The sequence below is a fragment of the Nelusetta ayraudi genome, unplaced genomic scaffold (genome assembly GCF_046127955.1).
Source record: "Nelusetta ayraudi isolate G7.1 ecotype Tasmania unplaced genomic scaffold, CSIRO-AGI_Nayr_v1 ptg000220l, whole genome shotgun sequence".
Classification (NCBI taxonomy): domain Eukaryota; kingdom Metazoa; phylum Chordata; class Actinopteri; order Tetraodontiformes; family Monacanthidae; genus Nelusetta; species Nelusetta ayraudi.
Genome location: NW_027466269.1, coordinates 270,001 through 288,223, shown reverse-complemented (window position 1 = coordinate 288,223; position 18,223 = coordinate 270,001). Strand labels below are relative to the sequence as shown.

Genomic DNA, 18,223 nt, shown 5'->3' with positions numbered 1-18,223 from the left:
GAGGTCAACGTGCTTCTTAAATGAAAACAAAACACACACACACACACACACACACACACACACACACACACACACAAAAAAAAAACACAGACGCACAACAGGTTGGATTCCAGGTTTTTGTCAGAAAAGCAATGCAGAGCAGAGGATGTGGGAGTGTTGTTGTCTCTCTATCTCAGCATTGTATTGTTATGGAGAGGTTGGACCCAAAGCAGGTGAACCTTGAATCGACTGCACGGCTGAGAAAACAAACAAAACCACAAAAAGCAAAACTTCTAACTGCACACAGAAAGTCTGAGCGACTGGGAATCGAACCATTGACCTTCTAAATTGCACACAGTTATATACAAATTGCCGAGCTGGCAGTTCAGCACGAGAACGAGCATACATGTGAAAATAATTTCCTTTTTTTTCCCCTCGTTTCTGTTTACAATGTTTTATTGTAATTGCTTACGTGCGGTTGTGTTTTCGTAGAAACGCTTCCTTCGAGATTATCGGGACCAATCACGACTCTGAGAAGCAAGACCAACCAATCAGCTGAGGGCAAACGATGCAGTTGCACGGATCTTCTTCAAGAAATGAAAAATTAATAAATAAATAAATAAATAAAAATGTCAGTATCACTCGATCAAGCAGTTTTATTCGGAGCTTTGGTCTCAATGCGGTTTAACGCAGGAGTTTCCTTCACGCCCAGTGGTGAAAGGTGGCGCTGCTGCTCCGACTGCGTGATTATCTGCCAGTCATCTCCTCTAACGCTAAAAGTCCACAGTCAACCTTAAGCCAAGGGACTTTTTGTCACAACCTCCATGCAGACCTAGTTTCTTTTTTTCCCCTCGGTGGAGGGAGACGTCGCTGACTGCGGGAAAACACCGCTGACCCCCTGGATCTTGACATTCTGAGGTCATTGCAGCCACGGCGCGACATAAATAGATTGACTTCTGCTGCGAGTGCGAGTCCCGACCGCGGCGTCCATAAAACACCGGCTCACCACTAAAACACGCAGCAAACACGCCTTACAACGTGTAGGTGGCGGCGGCCGGCGGCAGATTAAACATGTCGACGCAGCAGAAAACAAATCCGTCTGTGCGTAATTAAAGCGCAATTATCATTCACAGCGCACAAAGAGCTCATAAAGGGCCGATTCCACTGAAGACTTTATGAGCCGATACTGATAATGACGCGATACGTGTGTCAACATCAGAATTAGGAATATGAATGCCGATGCTTTGAAACAGCGCATTTGATCTGACTGTGGAATTGAGCTCGGCTGTGTCATTACCACTCATAATAACTCGTTTTTGCATAATTAGTGACGTGCATATAATAAACGTAACAATGAGAGCCAGAATCAATTAACGCCATCAAGAGAGAGAGAGAGAGAGAGAGAAAAATAGCAGCCTGCATTTTTGGTTTAGCTTGAGCAAAAACCAAACTCATGACTTGCTGCTGTTGGTGCACTCACATTCAGTACGTTGTAGAACAACATTGTGAAGTGTAAAATTGATTTGACTTTTGCATGTTGCAACTTGCAGAGGCTCGATTCATCCCACAGCCGTAAGGTGGCGCTGATCTGCTGAGGCTCGGTTGGCTCGGCTCAGCTTGTAGCCTCGCAGCTCACAGAACATCACTTTAGAGCTAAAAATCAAAGGTGCTGGCGTTGACAGCAACTACTTCCCAAAAGCCCTGAAGGAGGCGCTAGAACTGACGCGGCCAGTTATTATGTGCTGTTTTTTAATGTAATGTGTGATGGTGCAAGAGGTTGTGTGTAATATTTGGAGATTTTTAAGAAGTAACAATGACATCAAGTGGTTTTTCTCTCTGATCTCGATTTATGTCCCCTTTGGGACTCCATACCTTCCCTCTCCCTAACTTGCCAGTGAACTACGGTGGCCTGCACACACAAACCTGGATACCTTGTCCACCTTCTTTTTCATTGGTTTATTTGAGGATGCGAGCGTTCACCCTAAATACGAAACGATCCAGGTCACCTGATAGCGATAAGGCGACCTGGATTGTCCATACCGGGCTTCCTTAGAAATATGGCGGTGCAAAATGGCAGCTAACTGGGAGCAACACCCTTGATCTATGAACCGTTCTATGGCGAGGAAAACCAAATTACTGTGCTGTAGGTATACACTTTTATTTGTGGATTTATGGGCTGTATGTTAAGGTTTTACCAATATAAAAATCATAAATTAGGCCAAATTTACACAGTGGACGTTTAAAGGTTTGATGCACGACGTAGGAAAGTTGCAAGGTGAGGGCGGAACAGACTTGACACTAAATACGGGAAGATCCCAGGACCCTCCATCTCCTCCTCCGCCTGGGGGGAGGGAGGTGGAGCTCCGCGCAAAGCTGGCCCACACACACACAGCAGAGTCGGGGATGTCTGAGTGTTTACCAGCGGAGCAGGAAACATGAATCATGTTGTGTATTCACCACAAACAGGCTCCTGGGGAGGAAAGTGACCCGACCGCAGTAGAAATGATGCGCCGCGTTAGGGGGTCCTCGGCTTTTCCTTCTTTCTCCCCCTCCCCTTTTCCTTCCTGACTGTAAATTGAAGAGTGCATATTTCATAAAATTATTTACATCAGAGGGGGGGGGGGAATATCCAATGACACGGTGGATGGAGGAGCATCCTTCCACTGCGGAGGGTCGAAGGTGGAATTCCACCTTAAAATAACTGCATAAAAGGGCTGTCTACTGAATGCCTGAGTGAAATCCAGAAAGTAAGCTGCTGATGTAAATGGTCCTGTAACAGAGTGCCAATTTTTTTTTTTTGTTATTTCTAAAGGCAAAAGCACAGGTCAAAGGTTGCAATTTCTTTCTCTTTTTTTTGTCGGGCAGAGCAAATAGAAACTTGTCGAAGGCAGAAATCCTGCCTGCGGATTGCGTCGGGTTGCCGCAGACACTATTTTTTTTTTCCCAATTTCTTTTTTTTTTTTTTTTTTTTTTTTTTGTTGCTCCAGCAACATATGTGAGCCAGAGGTGGCGGCCGGACACCTGAGCATGAGGGCGTCACTTTAACCAGGCGTGGCTAAATTTTTGAGCGAGTGTGAAAGTAACCTTCACCGCTTCAAAGAAAAGTCTGCATATCACGTCTGGAGGGAAGCGGTGTCACCCAGGGCAGAATGTTCCCCATAAAGAAAAAAAAATAAAACTTTCCCTGCTGCAAGTGGAAAATATGCTAAGTCGAGGAGGGGGTGGTGGGTGGGGAGGGGTGAGGGGACACCTGTTATGACTCCGTGACAAAGGGAGAATTTGAGCAGTGAGGCTGTTTATAACGGGAGGCGGCCGAGGGACTCGACTGCTGAACCCATTTCAAACACACAAACGGCTTCCCAGGATTTCAGCATTTTCTTCTCTCCCCCTCCTTCCTTCCATCTTCTTCCCCCTTCTTCCCCCTTCCTCAAAGTATTTTGCTCCACCTCTCAGCGCAGACAGCCGGCCGCTGGGGGCCCCACGCTGCCTCTCGGATGCCTTGAAAATCCCACCGACAAAAAAAAAAAAAAAAAAAGGAGCAGCTGCCTGGAGACCTTTACACCCAGCAAACATCATGTGATCCCATAGTGGTGACACCGTAAACGGCCCCCGCAGCCATTTAGGAAGACAGCCCCCCCCCCCTCCCGCCGCCCAACCCCTCCATCCACTGCAGACTAATCTGTGCGGCTGACGGGGAGGATGGAGCAGGGAAATAGAAAGAGTTCTGAGCCGAGCGTCCTCGCCAGTGGAAGCCAATCCGAGGCTGACGCTCGGAGAGTCGGCCTGGTCTACCGAGAGCCCCGACACCACAGCGTTTCAATTAGCCTTCCTCCCATTCCCTTCAACAGGAGCGCCGATGGTTTAGCCAACGTCAAATTAGGGAGGATTATGAGGCTGAAGGGAATGTTATATTTCCAGTGGGTACGAGAGCACTTCTTTAAAAAAAAAAAGTACGAAATAAATTGAATTACATTTACCAAAACATTCATCCCCTCTGCAATAACTGTTCTGAATAGCAAAAAATAATCTACACTCTTGATTATTTTTATCTGTGTGAATGTGCTTGAGTGGTTTTCTCTTTAAGCTGTGTCGAAGACAAATTTCTGTTTTCTTTTACTAAAAAAAACAAAAAAGTTCTATCTATCTTTCTCATTCACCCATTCACACACACCCATTCATACACCAATGGGTGGCTGCTTCCACGCAAGGCGCTGCCAGCCCAATTGGGAGCAATTTAGGGCGAAGTGCCTTGCCCAAGGACACAACAGCAGACTGGGATGGTGCGGGATTTGAACCGCCAACCTTTCGGTCATTGGAGTGAGCGACAGTCTACCGTCTTACACGGTGCGCAAGAAGGTCGTGGGTTCAATTCCGGGCCTGGGACTTTTCTGTGTGGAGTTTGCATGTTCTCCCTGTGTCTGCGTGGGTTCTCTCCAGGTTCTCCAGCTTCCTCCCGCAGTCCAAAAACATGCATCAGAGGTGAATTGGAAACTCTTAAATTCGTAGGCGTGTGTGTGAGTGTGAAAGGTTGTTTGTCTCTATGTGGCCCTGCAATGAAGTGGCGACCTGTCCAGGGTGTCACCCTGCCTTCGCCCTAAGACAGCTGGGAGAGGCTCCAGCAGACCCCCGGGACCCTGCGCTCGGGAAGAAGCGGGTATGGAAAATGGATGGATGGATGGGAAAATAAGCGCACACGTCCGGGTGGAAGGGATGAATTGAACATTTTCAGCGGTTCGTTAGTCGCAGCTGAATGTTGACCGAAGAATTCGAGCCAGAGGAACGACTCCGCTTGGCCGAGGACTCCCACCTCAGAAAATAACTGCAGAAACACGCAGCCAGCCTCCACACTATATGTACATTACTATATAAATACATTTGATCTTAGATCTGCAGCCTTGACGTGTGTTTTCAGCCAAAATATCCAGCGACAGACCCGTCAGTGAGGCTGTGGAGGATGTTCTAGATAAAAAAAAAAGAAAAGACGCAGGCTGACTCAATAAAGAGTCCCATAAAATTCCCTGACATGGTGATTCTTCCCTTCTGTGAAACTCAACAACAGTCACTCGGATGAGAAAACCAAACACCAGTGAGTCATAAACAACTTTTCGGGCCAACTACCACTTCCTGCCAGACTGGTGTAGCTGTGTAGTTTTTTTTTTTTCCCTCCCTCCTCCCATCCCCCCAATCCCATTATCCTCCTAATGTGACTTAACAGAGTCATAATGATGACAATAATAACGAGGGGGAGTGGAAGCTGAATGGTGCTGCTGTCTTTGCGTCCAGACACTTGGACGACGAGAGCAGACGCCAGCAGAGTGGAGACGTGTTTGTCACCTGTTGTTTTCATACATTCGACACCGCGTACGCAGGAGGCGTCCAATCAGAGGCGACTCTTATCCCCCCCCTCAGTGTGAAACCCCTCCCCTCCCCCACCTCCCAACGGTCTCGTGGATTAAACAAGAGTCACCGGATCCTCGGCCGGCATGCGTGGCCAATGTGGTGAAATTTCACTTTTTCAACTGCTTCCTTGAGCGCGACACACACACACACACGCACACACACACACACACACACACACACACACACACACACACAGTGAGTGAGGAGCGCCGTGTTGTTTACATTCCCAGGACTCGGCGCCCCCCCGCTGTTGTTTCCCCCCCATCAAGGGAAACATGAGAGCTTCCACAGCACGACGAGTGTTCTCTTCCCTCCAGTGACTCACGAGTTCCCGCCTCCCAGGAGAGAAAAAAAAAAAAAAAAACAGCACAAAAAACCCACCCGGGCCAAGTGGATTATTTACACGAGGCAATAATTCAAGATTTGCTACTCTAAGTCTCTCCAGCGGAGGCCGGGTCGAGCGTTCATCAGCCTTTGATGTTAGTCGACCTCGCTAAGACCACATGAGCGAACACTGGAGTCCTCCAGTGGAGTGACTTCGCAGGAGTCTGAGCTAATGGACGGACGGGATGGATTGGATTTGGTGCTCCCCGGGGAGACAGCCGTCGCTAACGGTTCCTAGCCGTGGCTCGCGGTTGCTAACGGTCGCTAACTCTGGCCACGCCGAGCGCCACCTGAGTTGAGTGATTATCCAAAAGCATCTAAAACTACAGCCGCAGAGAGGCTAAGCAAGGGACAAACTTTCACCTGCCAGACACACTGGTTGTTGATGCATCATGGCCCCAAAAACATATTGCTTTTGTATATTTAATGCAGCTCAAACACAAACAATTCAAAAAACCCGCCAGGTGAAGAACAGCTGATATTACGACTGCTGACGTACCACCTACACCACGTGACGCAGATCCCCGTATGTGACTAATTATAAATTCATAAAAGCATGCATCCTAAGAAACACCACAAAGGCTACAAATAACATTAGCTGGCACCTACAACCAGGGTCAAACCCCGGCTAACGATCAGCGCCACACCCGCTGTCCTCCGTCCTGCTGTAACAGCCTCGATTGGCGTTTAAACAGCTGTGGACAGGCGAAAATACCATCAAACCACCTCCGTCGCTTATCAGAGTGAGGATTCTTTTGTGGTAGTAAAAATCTAATTTTCTTCTTGCTGATTTATCTATTTATTTGTTCCATTATTTTTATTTGTTAGATTTTAGGTAAATCTGTAATTATTGAAGTCACTTTTAGAATGTGTTTGTTTGTTACTGTGCAAATGTACCCTGTGTAAATGTAATTGTAAAAATATTTCTTCTTCTTCTTCTTCTTCTTCTTCTCCTCCTCCTCCTCCTCCTCCTCCTCCTCCTCCACCTCCTACTTCCTCTTCTTCGCCCTCCTCCAAGGGGGAATTAGGATGGGGAAGGGGCCGTGCGAGGAGCAGTAAATTATCTCTGCTCCAGCCGTGGCGGCCAGGTACATTTAAACAGGCAGATCCATCTTGCATCCTCCCCCCCTCCCCAACAACCCCGCCACACACACACACACACACACACACACACACACACACACACACACACACACACACACACACACACACACACACACACACACACACACACACACACACCGGCAGCAGAGGAAAGGAGAGGAAACGCGGCTAAAAGGCTTCGCTAATCCCAGTTTCAACACGGCGACATCCGGAGTGGAAACGGGTCCCAACATTGATTAGATCCCCTCCTAGCCTCCCCCCCCCACATACACACACACACACACTCCACTCCCCACTCCCCACTCCCCCCCCCCACCCCCCACTCCACCCTTCACCAGACTTCCTTGGTAGTCTGCAGGCAGTACAAGGCCTGATGCACAATAATTGCTTCCATAGGTCAGGCAGGGAAGAGAAAACAGCTCAGGGACGTGATGAAAGTGAGCTGAGGAATATTGTCGGTGGTGGTTTCTTCTTCTTTTCTTCTTCCCCCCCCCCCTCCATCTCTCCCCCTCAACCCTCCAATTAAATTGTTTGTCAAAGCCGCTCACAATGCGGGTTACACAGTTTATCTCGCCACAATCGATACGCCGGTCTCAGCGTGAGGGCCGGACCCGACGCCAGACAGCCCCATTAATTATTCTGTTCCGAACGCTCAAGGTTGAGTCTTATCTTTTCTTATTTCCGATCAATAATTATCTTCTGCACAACACACACGCACACACACACACACACACACACACACTACCCTTCAGAGAGAGAGAGAGAGAGAGAGAGATGCTTTCTATTCAACGTCTGTTTTTGGCGAGGAAGACCGAACAAATGCGACGTCCTTGTCGGCGGTGCGTGAGGGCAGGAAGGAGTCACGTCGAGGCACAAACGGCCGGCAAACATCTCGGGAACGGAGGGAGGATTTTTCATTTCAAAGGGCAAGTATCAGCAGCCCAGCTTCAGCAGAGCAAAACTGAAACCTGCCTTGGATGGCGCAACAACAAGAAGGAAACACACACACACACACACACACACACACACACACACACACACACACACACACACACACACACACACGTGCGCGCGCGCGCGCGCCCCTGTGAGCTGTTCAGCCTTATAGACTGGATGCGCAATTAACGGCTGCACAATTACGCGGTCATCATGGCTGAGTAATTGCATTAGAACGCAGGAACAACAAATGTGCATCAGCTTCATCATAATAATCGCAGGTGGGGGGTCGGGGGGGGGGGGGGTGCGGCAGCGGCGCATGTGTTGGCATTAAGCGTCGGACGGCTGCCTGTTTGTTTTTAATTAGGGCTGCGTTCAAGGACTCGGGAGGCAGCAGAGCTGCTGACGGACGACCGCTTGATGTCACTTCCTGTAAAATGTCGCAGGTTTTTCTGGGCTTCGCGCTGCCGAGGGCGGCGTTGTTTGTGGCGGCGGCTGGGAAGGAGGAGTGTGTGTGTGTGTTTGTGTGTGTGTGTGTGCTAGGACATGAAAGAGGGACAAGCTGAGGGGGAGAGATGCACTGAGCGTGTGTGTGTGTGTGTGTGTGTGTGTGTGTGTGTGTGTGTGTGCTCTCCCAGGGATTGAGATTTGAAGCCTGAGCACAAAGCCTTTGAGACGTCCCCCCCCTTATCGCCGAGGTTGATACCAGGATCTGGGCGACTCGGAGCTCAGCGCTCTGACTGAAGAACTCCAGCAGCAGCAGCGGCAGCAGCAGCAGCAGCAGCAGCAGCAGCAGCAGCGGCAGCAGCAGTGGAAGTAGCAGCAGCAGTAGCGGCAGCAGCGGCAGCAGCGGCAGCGCCCCCTACTATGTGCACAATATGGCCCAGTGTCAACTTTAAACACACCGCCGCTCTGACTCCGCCCCCTCGCTCTGACCCCGCCCCCTCGCTCTGGCTCCGCCCCCTCTGTTTCCAGGGTGCAGAGGAGCCGTGCAGGCAGCAGATAAGCGGCAAGCCGCCTGCCCAGGCTGCCAGCAGCCTGCGTGTCTCCGCCGTCATTCCTGCGTGCGGCTGCCGGGAATCAAAGACGACTAAAAATAAACCCCGAGCGCCGGGTGGTTGTTTTTTTTTTTCCTGAAGTGAAGACGTTGCAGAGAGCGCCAGAGACGGCCACGTTTTAATTATAAAAGGCTTTTTAAAGGGGGAAGGTGGGAAGACATGGTGACGGGGAGGGGGGGGGGGGTGCAGAGAGCATCATGTTTGTTTGTTCCGCTCTTGACTACAGAGGCTTCATTCGGGCGCCACCTGCTGGCAGCCGCTGTGGACCGGAGGGGACGCCTTCTCCTCCCCCTGCTCCTCCTCTTTTTTCCTCCTCCTCCTCCTTCTGACTCTTAATTACGATTGCATCAGCCACTTTTTTTCTCATGATGCCGAACGCGCGGCGCTCCAGAACGGAGGGGAACAACAATCGGCCTTTTTTGCGTCACCACCACGTTCGCCCGTTTCATCCAAAAGGAAAAAAAGAAAAAGAAAAAAAAACCTCAAGATCAAACACCAGCGCCCCCCCGCTGGCGGGCGGAGAACGGCGGTCTCCTTTATGTCTGCCGTTTGAGAAGTTGCCTCCTTTTTATAATTCAAAAAGCCCCGATCCGCATTCCTTACGCTCGAGTACAGCTCGAGCGAGCATGTCAGATTTATGCAAGCGCCCCAAATGGGCCGGATTCATGCATATCAATAAAACATCAAGAGTGGCAACGCGGCGCTCGACGGCTCAACATGTTTCTGATGTCTCAATTACCGGCTGAGTGCCATTCATCTCCACACTCTCCCCCTCTTTCTCTCTCCCCCTCTCTCTCTCCTGTGTGTGTGTGTGTTGATGGATCCCAGTCTGTGACCTCCAACCTGAGAAGTGGCTGGATGCTCTGACAGCCCCTCCCCCGCCTCACCCACTCCATCCCCGGTGGGCAGGCGGAGGTGAGTAACAGTTGTGTAGTACAGCACTCAGCCAGCAGCCGGCAGGAGGCTGTGATGTGTCTGCGCGTGCACTCAAGCGTGTGAGCGCATCCAGTCAAGTGGCACCATCACGGCGAGGCAACATGCAGCTTCTGCACGCATGCTTGCATGCGAGCGCACACAAACAGGCAACACGCACACACTCGAGGTGGGCTGTGTTTCTCCTCCTGACACAACAGGAGGACGCTTAGGGGGCGGGGGGGGTTCCGGCGCTCACATATCACTCTGTTACACAGTGAGAGTGAAGGCCCAGAGTGGCACATCTACCACTACCTACTGGCAGCGAGAAGAAAGAGTGTTTTTAGTTGAGAAAGAATGGTGACTGGAGGAAAACAAGGCCACTTGTCCAGGGTGTCACCCCACCTTCACCCAGTGACAGCTGGGAGAGGCTCCAGCAGAGCCCCGGGGCCCTGAGTAACCAGAAGATGGATGGATGGATGGATGGATGGATGGATGGCAAACCAAAAAGGTTTGTGATTGTATGATATTTTAATATGATAATAGATCAACAAATCCATTATCATCAGCGTCTTTTGCGGAGGCGGGAGGGCACAGCGGTGTTGAGCTGAAAATTCTAATCCCACAACCCATATTGGCAAACAAAAGTAGTTGCTAAATGCTTTCTGATGATTAACACGAGATGCAAGAGCTGCCAATTTCAAGCCCCAGTGCGTGAAAAAAAGGCATCACTCAGCAGCAACACAAATGAATCAATACTTGCACCGCACTTTCAAGCCTCCAGAGTAGGGTTGGGCAAACTTTTTGACTGGTGGGCCACAATGGGTCTAAAAATTTTGCCAGAGGGGCCGGAGCAGCAGCAGATGAATGGAGTGTTTTGATGACCCACCTCACCGGAGGACAAAATATATCATGGGATATGTATAAAACATGTGCTTCAATGTCATTTGAAAATGAACAAAAGCAAAGTTACAAGGAAAATCAGTGTCTTGGAAGCCTCACGGTATTTAGCTCGTTATTGAAATGACTGAAAGAATGGATGATATGCAGCAATTAAATTTCGGCAGGCCGGATTAAAAAACGTAACAGGCTGTATATGGCCCCCAGGCCGTAGGTTGGGGGGCCATATAGAAAGTACACATGAACCAGGGCTGTGCAACGCGTCACAACATCAGAAGCTGCCACCCGCTAGCATTTAGCGCCACGGCACCCTAATTTTCCTTCCAGTCGAAAGAATCAAGGTTTTTTAGCACGCAGAGACAGAAAATAAACTATGTCGGCTTTGCCGAGATCCTCTTGGAGTGATGTCAATAAGACGACTGGAAGTGTTAGCTTGCACATTAGCATTAGCAGTAAAAAAAAAAAAAAAAAAAAAATTGACGCATCTGTCCCATTAGCGACACTTTGACTGAGGCAACACTGACATTTAAGATGCATCTGATACGAATGAATGAATGTTGGTTACGGCTTTTTATGTAAACTTTTCTAAGCAGATCTTCATAAATACGAATCAAATAAATAAGACTATCAAATAAACCTTTATGGAAACACGCTCACTTGTCGCTAGTGGCTCCTAAATCTTTTGCACGGGGGCCTTTAAGAAAATAAAACGTCTCTGAAAAAAAATAGAGGGTGGGTGGGGCGGGTGGATAGAGAGTCAAGTGTGTTTACACAGCAGAATCAATCACGCGCACGCACATACGCACGTAGAGAGAGAGACAGAGAGAGCCAGGAGTCAGAGTGTTTAGCATGTACTCAGAGAGAAGGACCCTTTGTTGTTTTCCACCCAGTAAGCAGATTGAGCTGCACAGCAGCTGCAGCAGCAGGGGTGTGTAAGATGTACGCAGGCTGTGGGAGTGTGTGTGTGTGTGTGTGTGTGTGCGGAGAGGCACCTCCACTGATCTCCTGTGTCGTGTGATGATGGTGTGTGTGTGTGTGTGTGTGTGTGTGTGTGTGTGTGTGTGTCTCAATCCAGGGCTGATCCCCCTGAGTCAGCCCTGACAGTGATATGAGCCTCCCACCACCACCACCCGTTCCCCTCCTCCTCCTCCTCCTCCTCCCCCCTCATCCCTCCATCCCTCCCGCTCGCCATCCGGAATGCTAATAACAGCCAGCCAGTAACGCCGCCGCAGCCGCAGCCCTGAATTATTCATGCGACAGAGGGTCACACGGCATAATGAGGAGTTTACTCTCATTCTGGATGTGATTGTGACGCTGCTAATCTGCATTTAGCACAGAGAGAAAGAGAGGGTGGGGGCGGGGGGAGGAGGAGGGAGGAGGGAGGACGAGCGCTGATGAACTTAATTGCTGTGAGCAAACAACCTCTGAAAAGAGTCACGCCATCATCCAGTGATGAGAAAGTAAACAACTAATTACCATCGGACAGGGGGAGTGCGGAAAACAAATGTTTGAACGGGGACTAATATCCAGCAGCCAAATGATGTGTGCAGGGTTTTTTTCCCCCATTGTTTCTTCTTCCTGCTGCTGCTTCTCCTTCCTCTTCTCACTTCAAGAGGTGACGATGCACTCGCTGGAACAATGACTCACCCATTCGACACACTAATAATCATTAGCTCTCATTTGATACGGCTAACAAGCCCCGGGGAGTTCCCGTCTGGAGGCTAATATGAAATTCTCCTCGTCGCTCACGCCTGCTTATCCTCAAATGAAAATGTCTATTTGCCTACATGTTAATCTCCTGCAGAAAGAGGCCGGGGTTTTTTTCCCCCCCTCCTCTTCTTCCCCTCTGTGTTCACATTTTGTTTCACCGTGAAGGATCCTTGAAAGAAAAGCAGTAGACGGCTGCTGCCCCCTGCTGGACATCAAAGGTAGATCAAGCAAGAAATGAAGACGCTGCGACGAGGAAACAAATGCATTAAGCATTGTCTTATATTTATTATACTGTTTTAACTGACTCAATGACTTATATTTCGTTGAAATCTTTCTTTTGAAAAAAAAAATAGGGCGCAATATTATACTGTAGCTCAAAACCACAATTTCGTTGTAACTACTACTAATTCTATTTTATTCCATGCCAAAGGCAGACAGTCAGAAAACAAACCCAACAAAGAGGCCGGTGAGTTATAAGAACATCATTTTTGACAGATCATCTGGGATAAAGATGTAAAGATCAGACGTTTCTGTGACTGCTGATATCGTGCAGCTTGTCAACACGAGCAACATGATGGAAGCGGTTTCTGTTTAGAAAAAAAAGAAAGAAAAAAGTGATCAAGAGCCGAACAACACGCTGCCCACGCACATACGCGCGCGCGCAAAACGTGCAGTGGTGCACGTCTTCAGCAGCCGCGACAGGAAGTCAAGTGCAGCGCTCTGGTTAGCCGACTTCCTGTCGCGTCCCCCGACATCAAAAAGACCCTAAACCCACTCAGAGCCGGAGACGCTGAGAAGAAAACCACAGTGGAGACACTCGTCGCGTGAAGCCATTCAACGCAGCAAAACTCACCGAACCGCCACACTGTCAACTATGGAGTTACTGTAAAATAACTCTGAACGGACGGACTGACGGACGGATCCAATATTTTTGAGAATATGCAACACTAAAGGTCACAGTGTGTATCATTCAAAGATAAACCTACTGGTGTTAAATGGAATGATTGCGGAGATTTGATTTAATTTTCGGCATAAAAGCAGCAACATTTTTTGATGACAACGTTTTACATGGATAATAACAAGTGAGTGTTCGGACAAAGATCCGTCTGGCAGCATTGCATCAAAACGTGTCCACAGAGGCCAGGAGGGGGCGCTGCTCGGGGTTTGGTGATTTTACTCTGACATTCCAGTGGGGAAAAGGGATTCGCATTACTACTGATTTCAGTATGCTTCCTCACCACTAGAGGGTGCTGAACCTTACACACTGGCCCTTTAACTTTAAGGATTGGGGGGGGACAACATTAAAATAACATCCTGTGAATAAATAACAGTTAATAAATAAATAAATACCAGCCCATGACAGTGTGGTGTGATCCCAGACAGCAGATTTTTGTGTCAGCTTGTTACTTGCTGCTCACATCTCTGATGAAACGAGACAAACACAGACACCATGTTGAATAAGCAGTATCAAACGGAAGGTCCCATTTTTGGGGGGACAAAAACCAAACAAAATAGAAATAATAGCAATCTTAAGTCCGCTGCCGGCGCTAACAGGGATGTTGATGGTTTCCGTGCCACAACAGGATTATATGAGCTCAGCTGCTACGAGATAATTGAATTTGCGGCGCGGCAATGATCTGCCTTCGCTCCGACCGCGGTGAGAAAAAAACAATCGAGTCGCACTCGGCAGGTTCTCGATGCTGTTAGCGGACTGGCTGTGTCCCTCCACCTCCGTCTTTACAGCCAGCGCTTCAATCAAGTGCTTCTTGGAGCCCGGGGTTGCGACCTTGTGAGTGCAGATCACGCTGCAGTCACGTGTTGTCACAACACTTGGCTAAATGAGCGACTACAGCTGCAGTACGAGGACATTTGCCTGGTTGCAGACTTCTACTCTACTCTACATGCTGGACTCCAGTGGCTCAACCTTGGAAATCAATTAATGGAAGAAAAAAAAAACCTCTGTGTGCAGAAATACTGCACATTTAGCCCTCTGTTTGCCTCCTGCTAAAACACCTCCTTCAACGCTTCCTCATGTTTTAAAGGAGGCAGCCTCTGAGGGCGGAGCCAACAACTGGCTGGGAGTGTGGTCGTCCACCTCCGTGTCCTTTGTGATGTCACAAAGCACTGATTTCTGTGCATTTCAACACATACTTTGAAATGTTATAACGTGACTTTTTTTTTCCTACTTAACACTTTATCCATTTATTACTTTGATATTACCCCACATACGACGCCACATTTACTGTGGCGTTGGGGACGTGGGAGGTGGTGGGGGGCGACATGCATGGAAATGCATTGTGCCGGGACTCAACGGCACAATGGCGGCATGTTAATCCTGCCCTGACCTTGCACAGAATGCAGAGGGAACGACGGTGTCTGTGCCTCTAAAGATAACACGGCAGCCTTTTGTGCTGCAGGAGAACAACAGTGCTGATGATGCCGCTTTACCGCCGCCGTGGCCGCTGCCGCCCAAGGTCACATGTGTCCCTTTGTTGAGTAACAAGACCTGACAAGGTAGCCCATTGTAAAGACACAGGCGGCGGCGTAATGTAGCGATGCGTGTCCACGCAGAAGGTGCGTCGATGTGGTGCTGTGTGACTTTAACACGATCGCACTGGCTGTGAAATTTCAGACAGTGCGCCGACGCAGGCAGTGGAAATTGACATTTCTTTGAGCCATTAGGTCAAAGGACAGATGGTGAATTTAGTACTGAGTACTGCAACTTTTTAGGTGGAGATTAACGATATTAAAACCTTACTGTATGACGGGAGCAATATTTCAAACACAGCTTAATAAAAGTCTGCTAACAGAACCGAAACTCTGCTCACAAAATAAATGAAAGAGGAAACGAGTCTCCAACAAGATTGAGTCAACGGCTGGATGCTTTACGCAAACACAAATTTCATTTAACACAGATCTGCAGCACACAGATATCAAACGAGAATTCACCATGAGAATTTTGAGGGACAAATCTGCAAAATGATCCTCAAATTTTTACATTTTTTGACAAATCTTCAAATCTTAAGAGATGACATCCCAATAATCAGATTAGTTTCAAATTTGATTCAAAATAATGTTTAAAAAAAAGCAAAAAAATTAACAACACAACTATCAAGTTCTGTTTAATCTAAATTACTATTTTTATTGTCTCCAACTCTAAACCAGCATCTCCTTCACCAAGGCAGTGGACCTGCTGCTGATAAGAGCCACATGGTTGTGCTCCATAGAGCTGATAAGCGTGTTGAGTAATGAATTCCTGCAGTGGTGTTGGAGTAAAGTCACCCTGGTGACACACAGGCCTTAAAAGGCACTCGCTGCGTTCTGGTCAGTCAAGCAGTCAAGTAAATGAAAGAAATGCAGAAATCAGAGAAGCCACAACTCACTGCCTGCATGACTGACATCATGAGGGGCAGTGAGATGAAATAATAACACTAGAAAAGCTAGAAATGAGTGGAACAAAAATATAATTTATCAATATCCTCTACGGCGTTTTACGTTTTCAGAATGTAACCTTACAAAAGTTCCCCATGTTATGAAGAAACTTCCCTTTATCAGTATTTTACAAAAACAATAATCTGTCTCTTTCCTATCAGTGCACTTCTGACAAATGTCCATCTTTCATGTCTTCCGCTATCTCAACTTTTATCAGAGTGAGCGACAAACAGACAGCTCTGGAAATGAGCTGAGTGATATCATCAAGGGCACTGATAGGGCACTCTCAGGTTAGCACCCCCCCAACAGGTGCGGTGCTGGTTCCGACCTCTTTGATCTTGACCCCTTCCACACATGTGAGGGGTCCAACTGAGCGGCTGTAAACAAAGGGCTAAATACAGGTTTCCTCCGCACGGACAGAAATTGAATTTCTTAATCAAAGGACGCTGTAGCTAGAGATGTGATCATGGATTTAATATGGTGTCCTTTATGATTAATATGCTATGCTGACCTACTGATTGTCTCCTGAGTGTGAAATTCTTTCTGCCATAAATCCCTCGCATCTCATATCTCATAAAATAGTGTTATCTCCAGTAGATAAATGTTTGGCATCACATTTCATGAAAATCTGATCGGAACAAATTCAGGCTGGTGCGCACAAGGAACTTTAAATTATACAACCTGCTCACTTGTTTTTGTTATTTAGATTATATTACATTAGATTAGATTAGAGATTTATTGCCATTTGTACAAGTTAAAAACAGGTTAAAACAGCTACATAGTAGTTCTTGTGCGTTTCCCTGAGTCAGAGTAAAGATACTGTTAGTCTAAAAAAAACACATGACGAAGTGCCTGTACGGCAAAGGTGCAGACGGTGCACAAGGCTTCACTCCTAAATACATTATGCTTATTTACATGACATAGATTACAAAAATAACAGGGGATAAAAGCCAAAAATAATCAGGAAAGAGGCAATTAATTAAGAGCTGGAAAAGGGTTTGACTTGGTATGGTTACATAAATACTGCACATTGGGGTTGTGATAAGCAGTGTCGAGTTACTCATAGTTGAAATAACAAAATAACCATATTTCCCACTATAAAAAGGTTTGAGGAAAAACTTGCACTGCATGAGTTTTAACTTTTGAATGTAATTATTTTAAATTGCACTCTTCTGAAAGGATTCTGCACTTTCATGAAGAGTGGTCAGCGTATACCATAGGCTGCTATTAAACCGTGGGTTTGCTTTTATTATCATTATTAGTTAGACTGTCAGTGCTGTGTTCAGGGACCCATCCTTGTTTTTGAGGAAAGCCTAGAAGGTTCCTGTTGCTTTCACGTGCCGTGTGAAGGAGGGCGGACTGGAGTGGCGAAAATATTTTCTAATTTTATTACTCAACTCTTTTGGTTTCTACAACTGCAGGCCCTTAAACACGAGCTGGACAGCTAATAACGTGCCAGAGCATCCACAAATTTACCGCATTCCCAATCGGAAGGGTCGTGACGGGTTCAGAGGGCGAATTATGACTGGACTATTCTGGGCTTGGGATTGAGTGTCAAGTCGGAAGCTGTGAGTGGACCGCGGGGCGGGGTTCCCTTATTTGGCCGCAAGTCATTTCAACGCTGCACGTTACGCTGCTTTAACGCGTGGTGTCACACGGGGCTGCAGTTTGCACTCACAGTGGTTTGTGTTTGTCCTCAGCCAGGATCTGGTCGTTGGGCTTCAGTCCAAACCTGAGCGGAGAGAACAAGCGAGGCAAAGTGTTTCAGGGAGGCATGACAGCCGTGTGAAGCATCCCTGAAAACAAAAGGAGCTCTTTGGACTCACTTGTCAAGGAAATCTTTGTCCACAACAGCTGAGATGTCCAGCAGGGGGTTCCCCATCCCAAAGAGCCCGTTTTCACTGTGCAGGGACAGAAGCAGATTGTTTCACTCGGACTCCCACGCATCAAGTCCGCACAACTATCAGTCGCTCGTCTCTGATCTGATGGATCCAGTCAGTGTCGCTTTGATTTGCCTGCTATTGTTTTGGAAGCTGTCAATGAATAACAACATCTGTGCAACACATGGTACCAGAAAGTGCGACCACCTCCAAAGTGACTTTGTTTCATTTTGGGAAAACGACAGTGTTCAATTATGCATCAAAGTGGAACAAATGAACTCACTTTCAATCAGTTTTTATTCAAGCTATTCAAAACCCATACACAGAATGAGATGATTAAAATAAGGGTCCATAATCCAGATCTTACATTATTTTGTCTTTTAAAGATAGTGCAAAATTCCAATATATATTTATGCAAAGACATAATGTGGACGTGTCATAGCTTGTAACTAATAACACAAGGCATACCTGCCATCACTGATACAGGTGTATTGTTGCAAAAGTGGGCCAGGCAGGTAGCCAGAGTTA

The 18,223-nt window shown here is 47.6% G+C and overlaps 1 protein-coding gene across 3 annotated transcripts in view; it reads right to left on the bottom strand.

Moving 5' to 3' along the window:
• Nucleotides 1-18,223, bottom strand: part of adkb (adenosine kinase b) — a 123,759-nt gene that overhangs the window by 102,761 nt on the left and 2,775 nt on the right. For all 3 annotated transcript variants that reach the window (XM_076016235.1, XM_076016233.1, XM_076016234.1), the window contains exons 2-3: nt 17,642-17,716; nt 17,494-17,547 (exon numbers count right to left, since the gene is read on the bottom strand). In XM_076016235.1, coding sequence (XP_075872350.1) covers nt 17,494-17,547; nt 17,642-17,716 — 129 coding nt within the window. The remainder of the gene's footprint in view (nt 1-17,493; nt 17,548-17,641; nt 17,717-18,223) is intronic.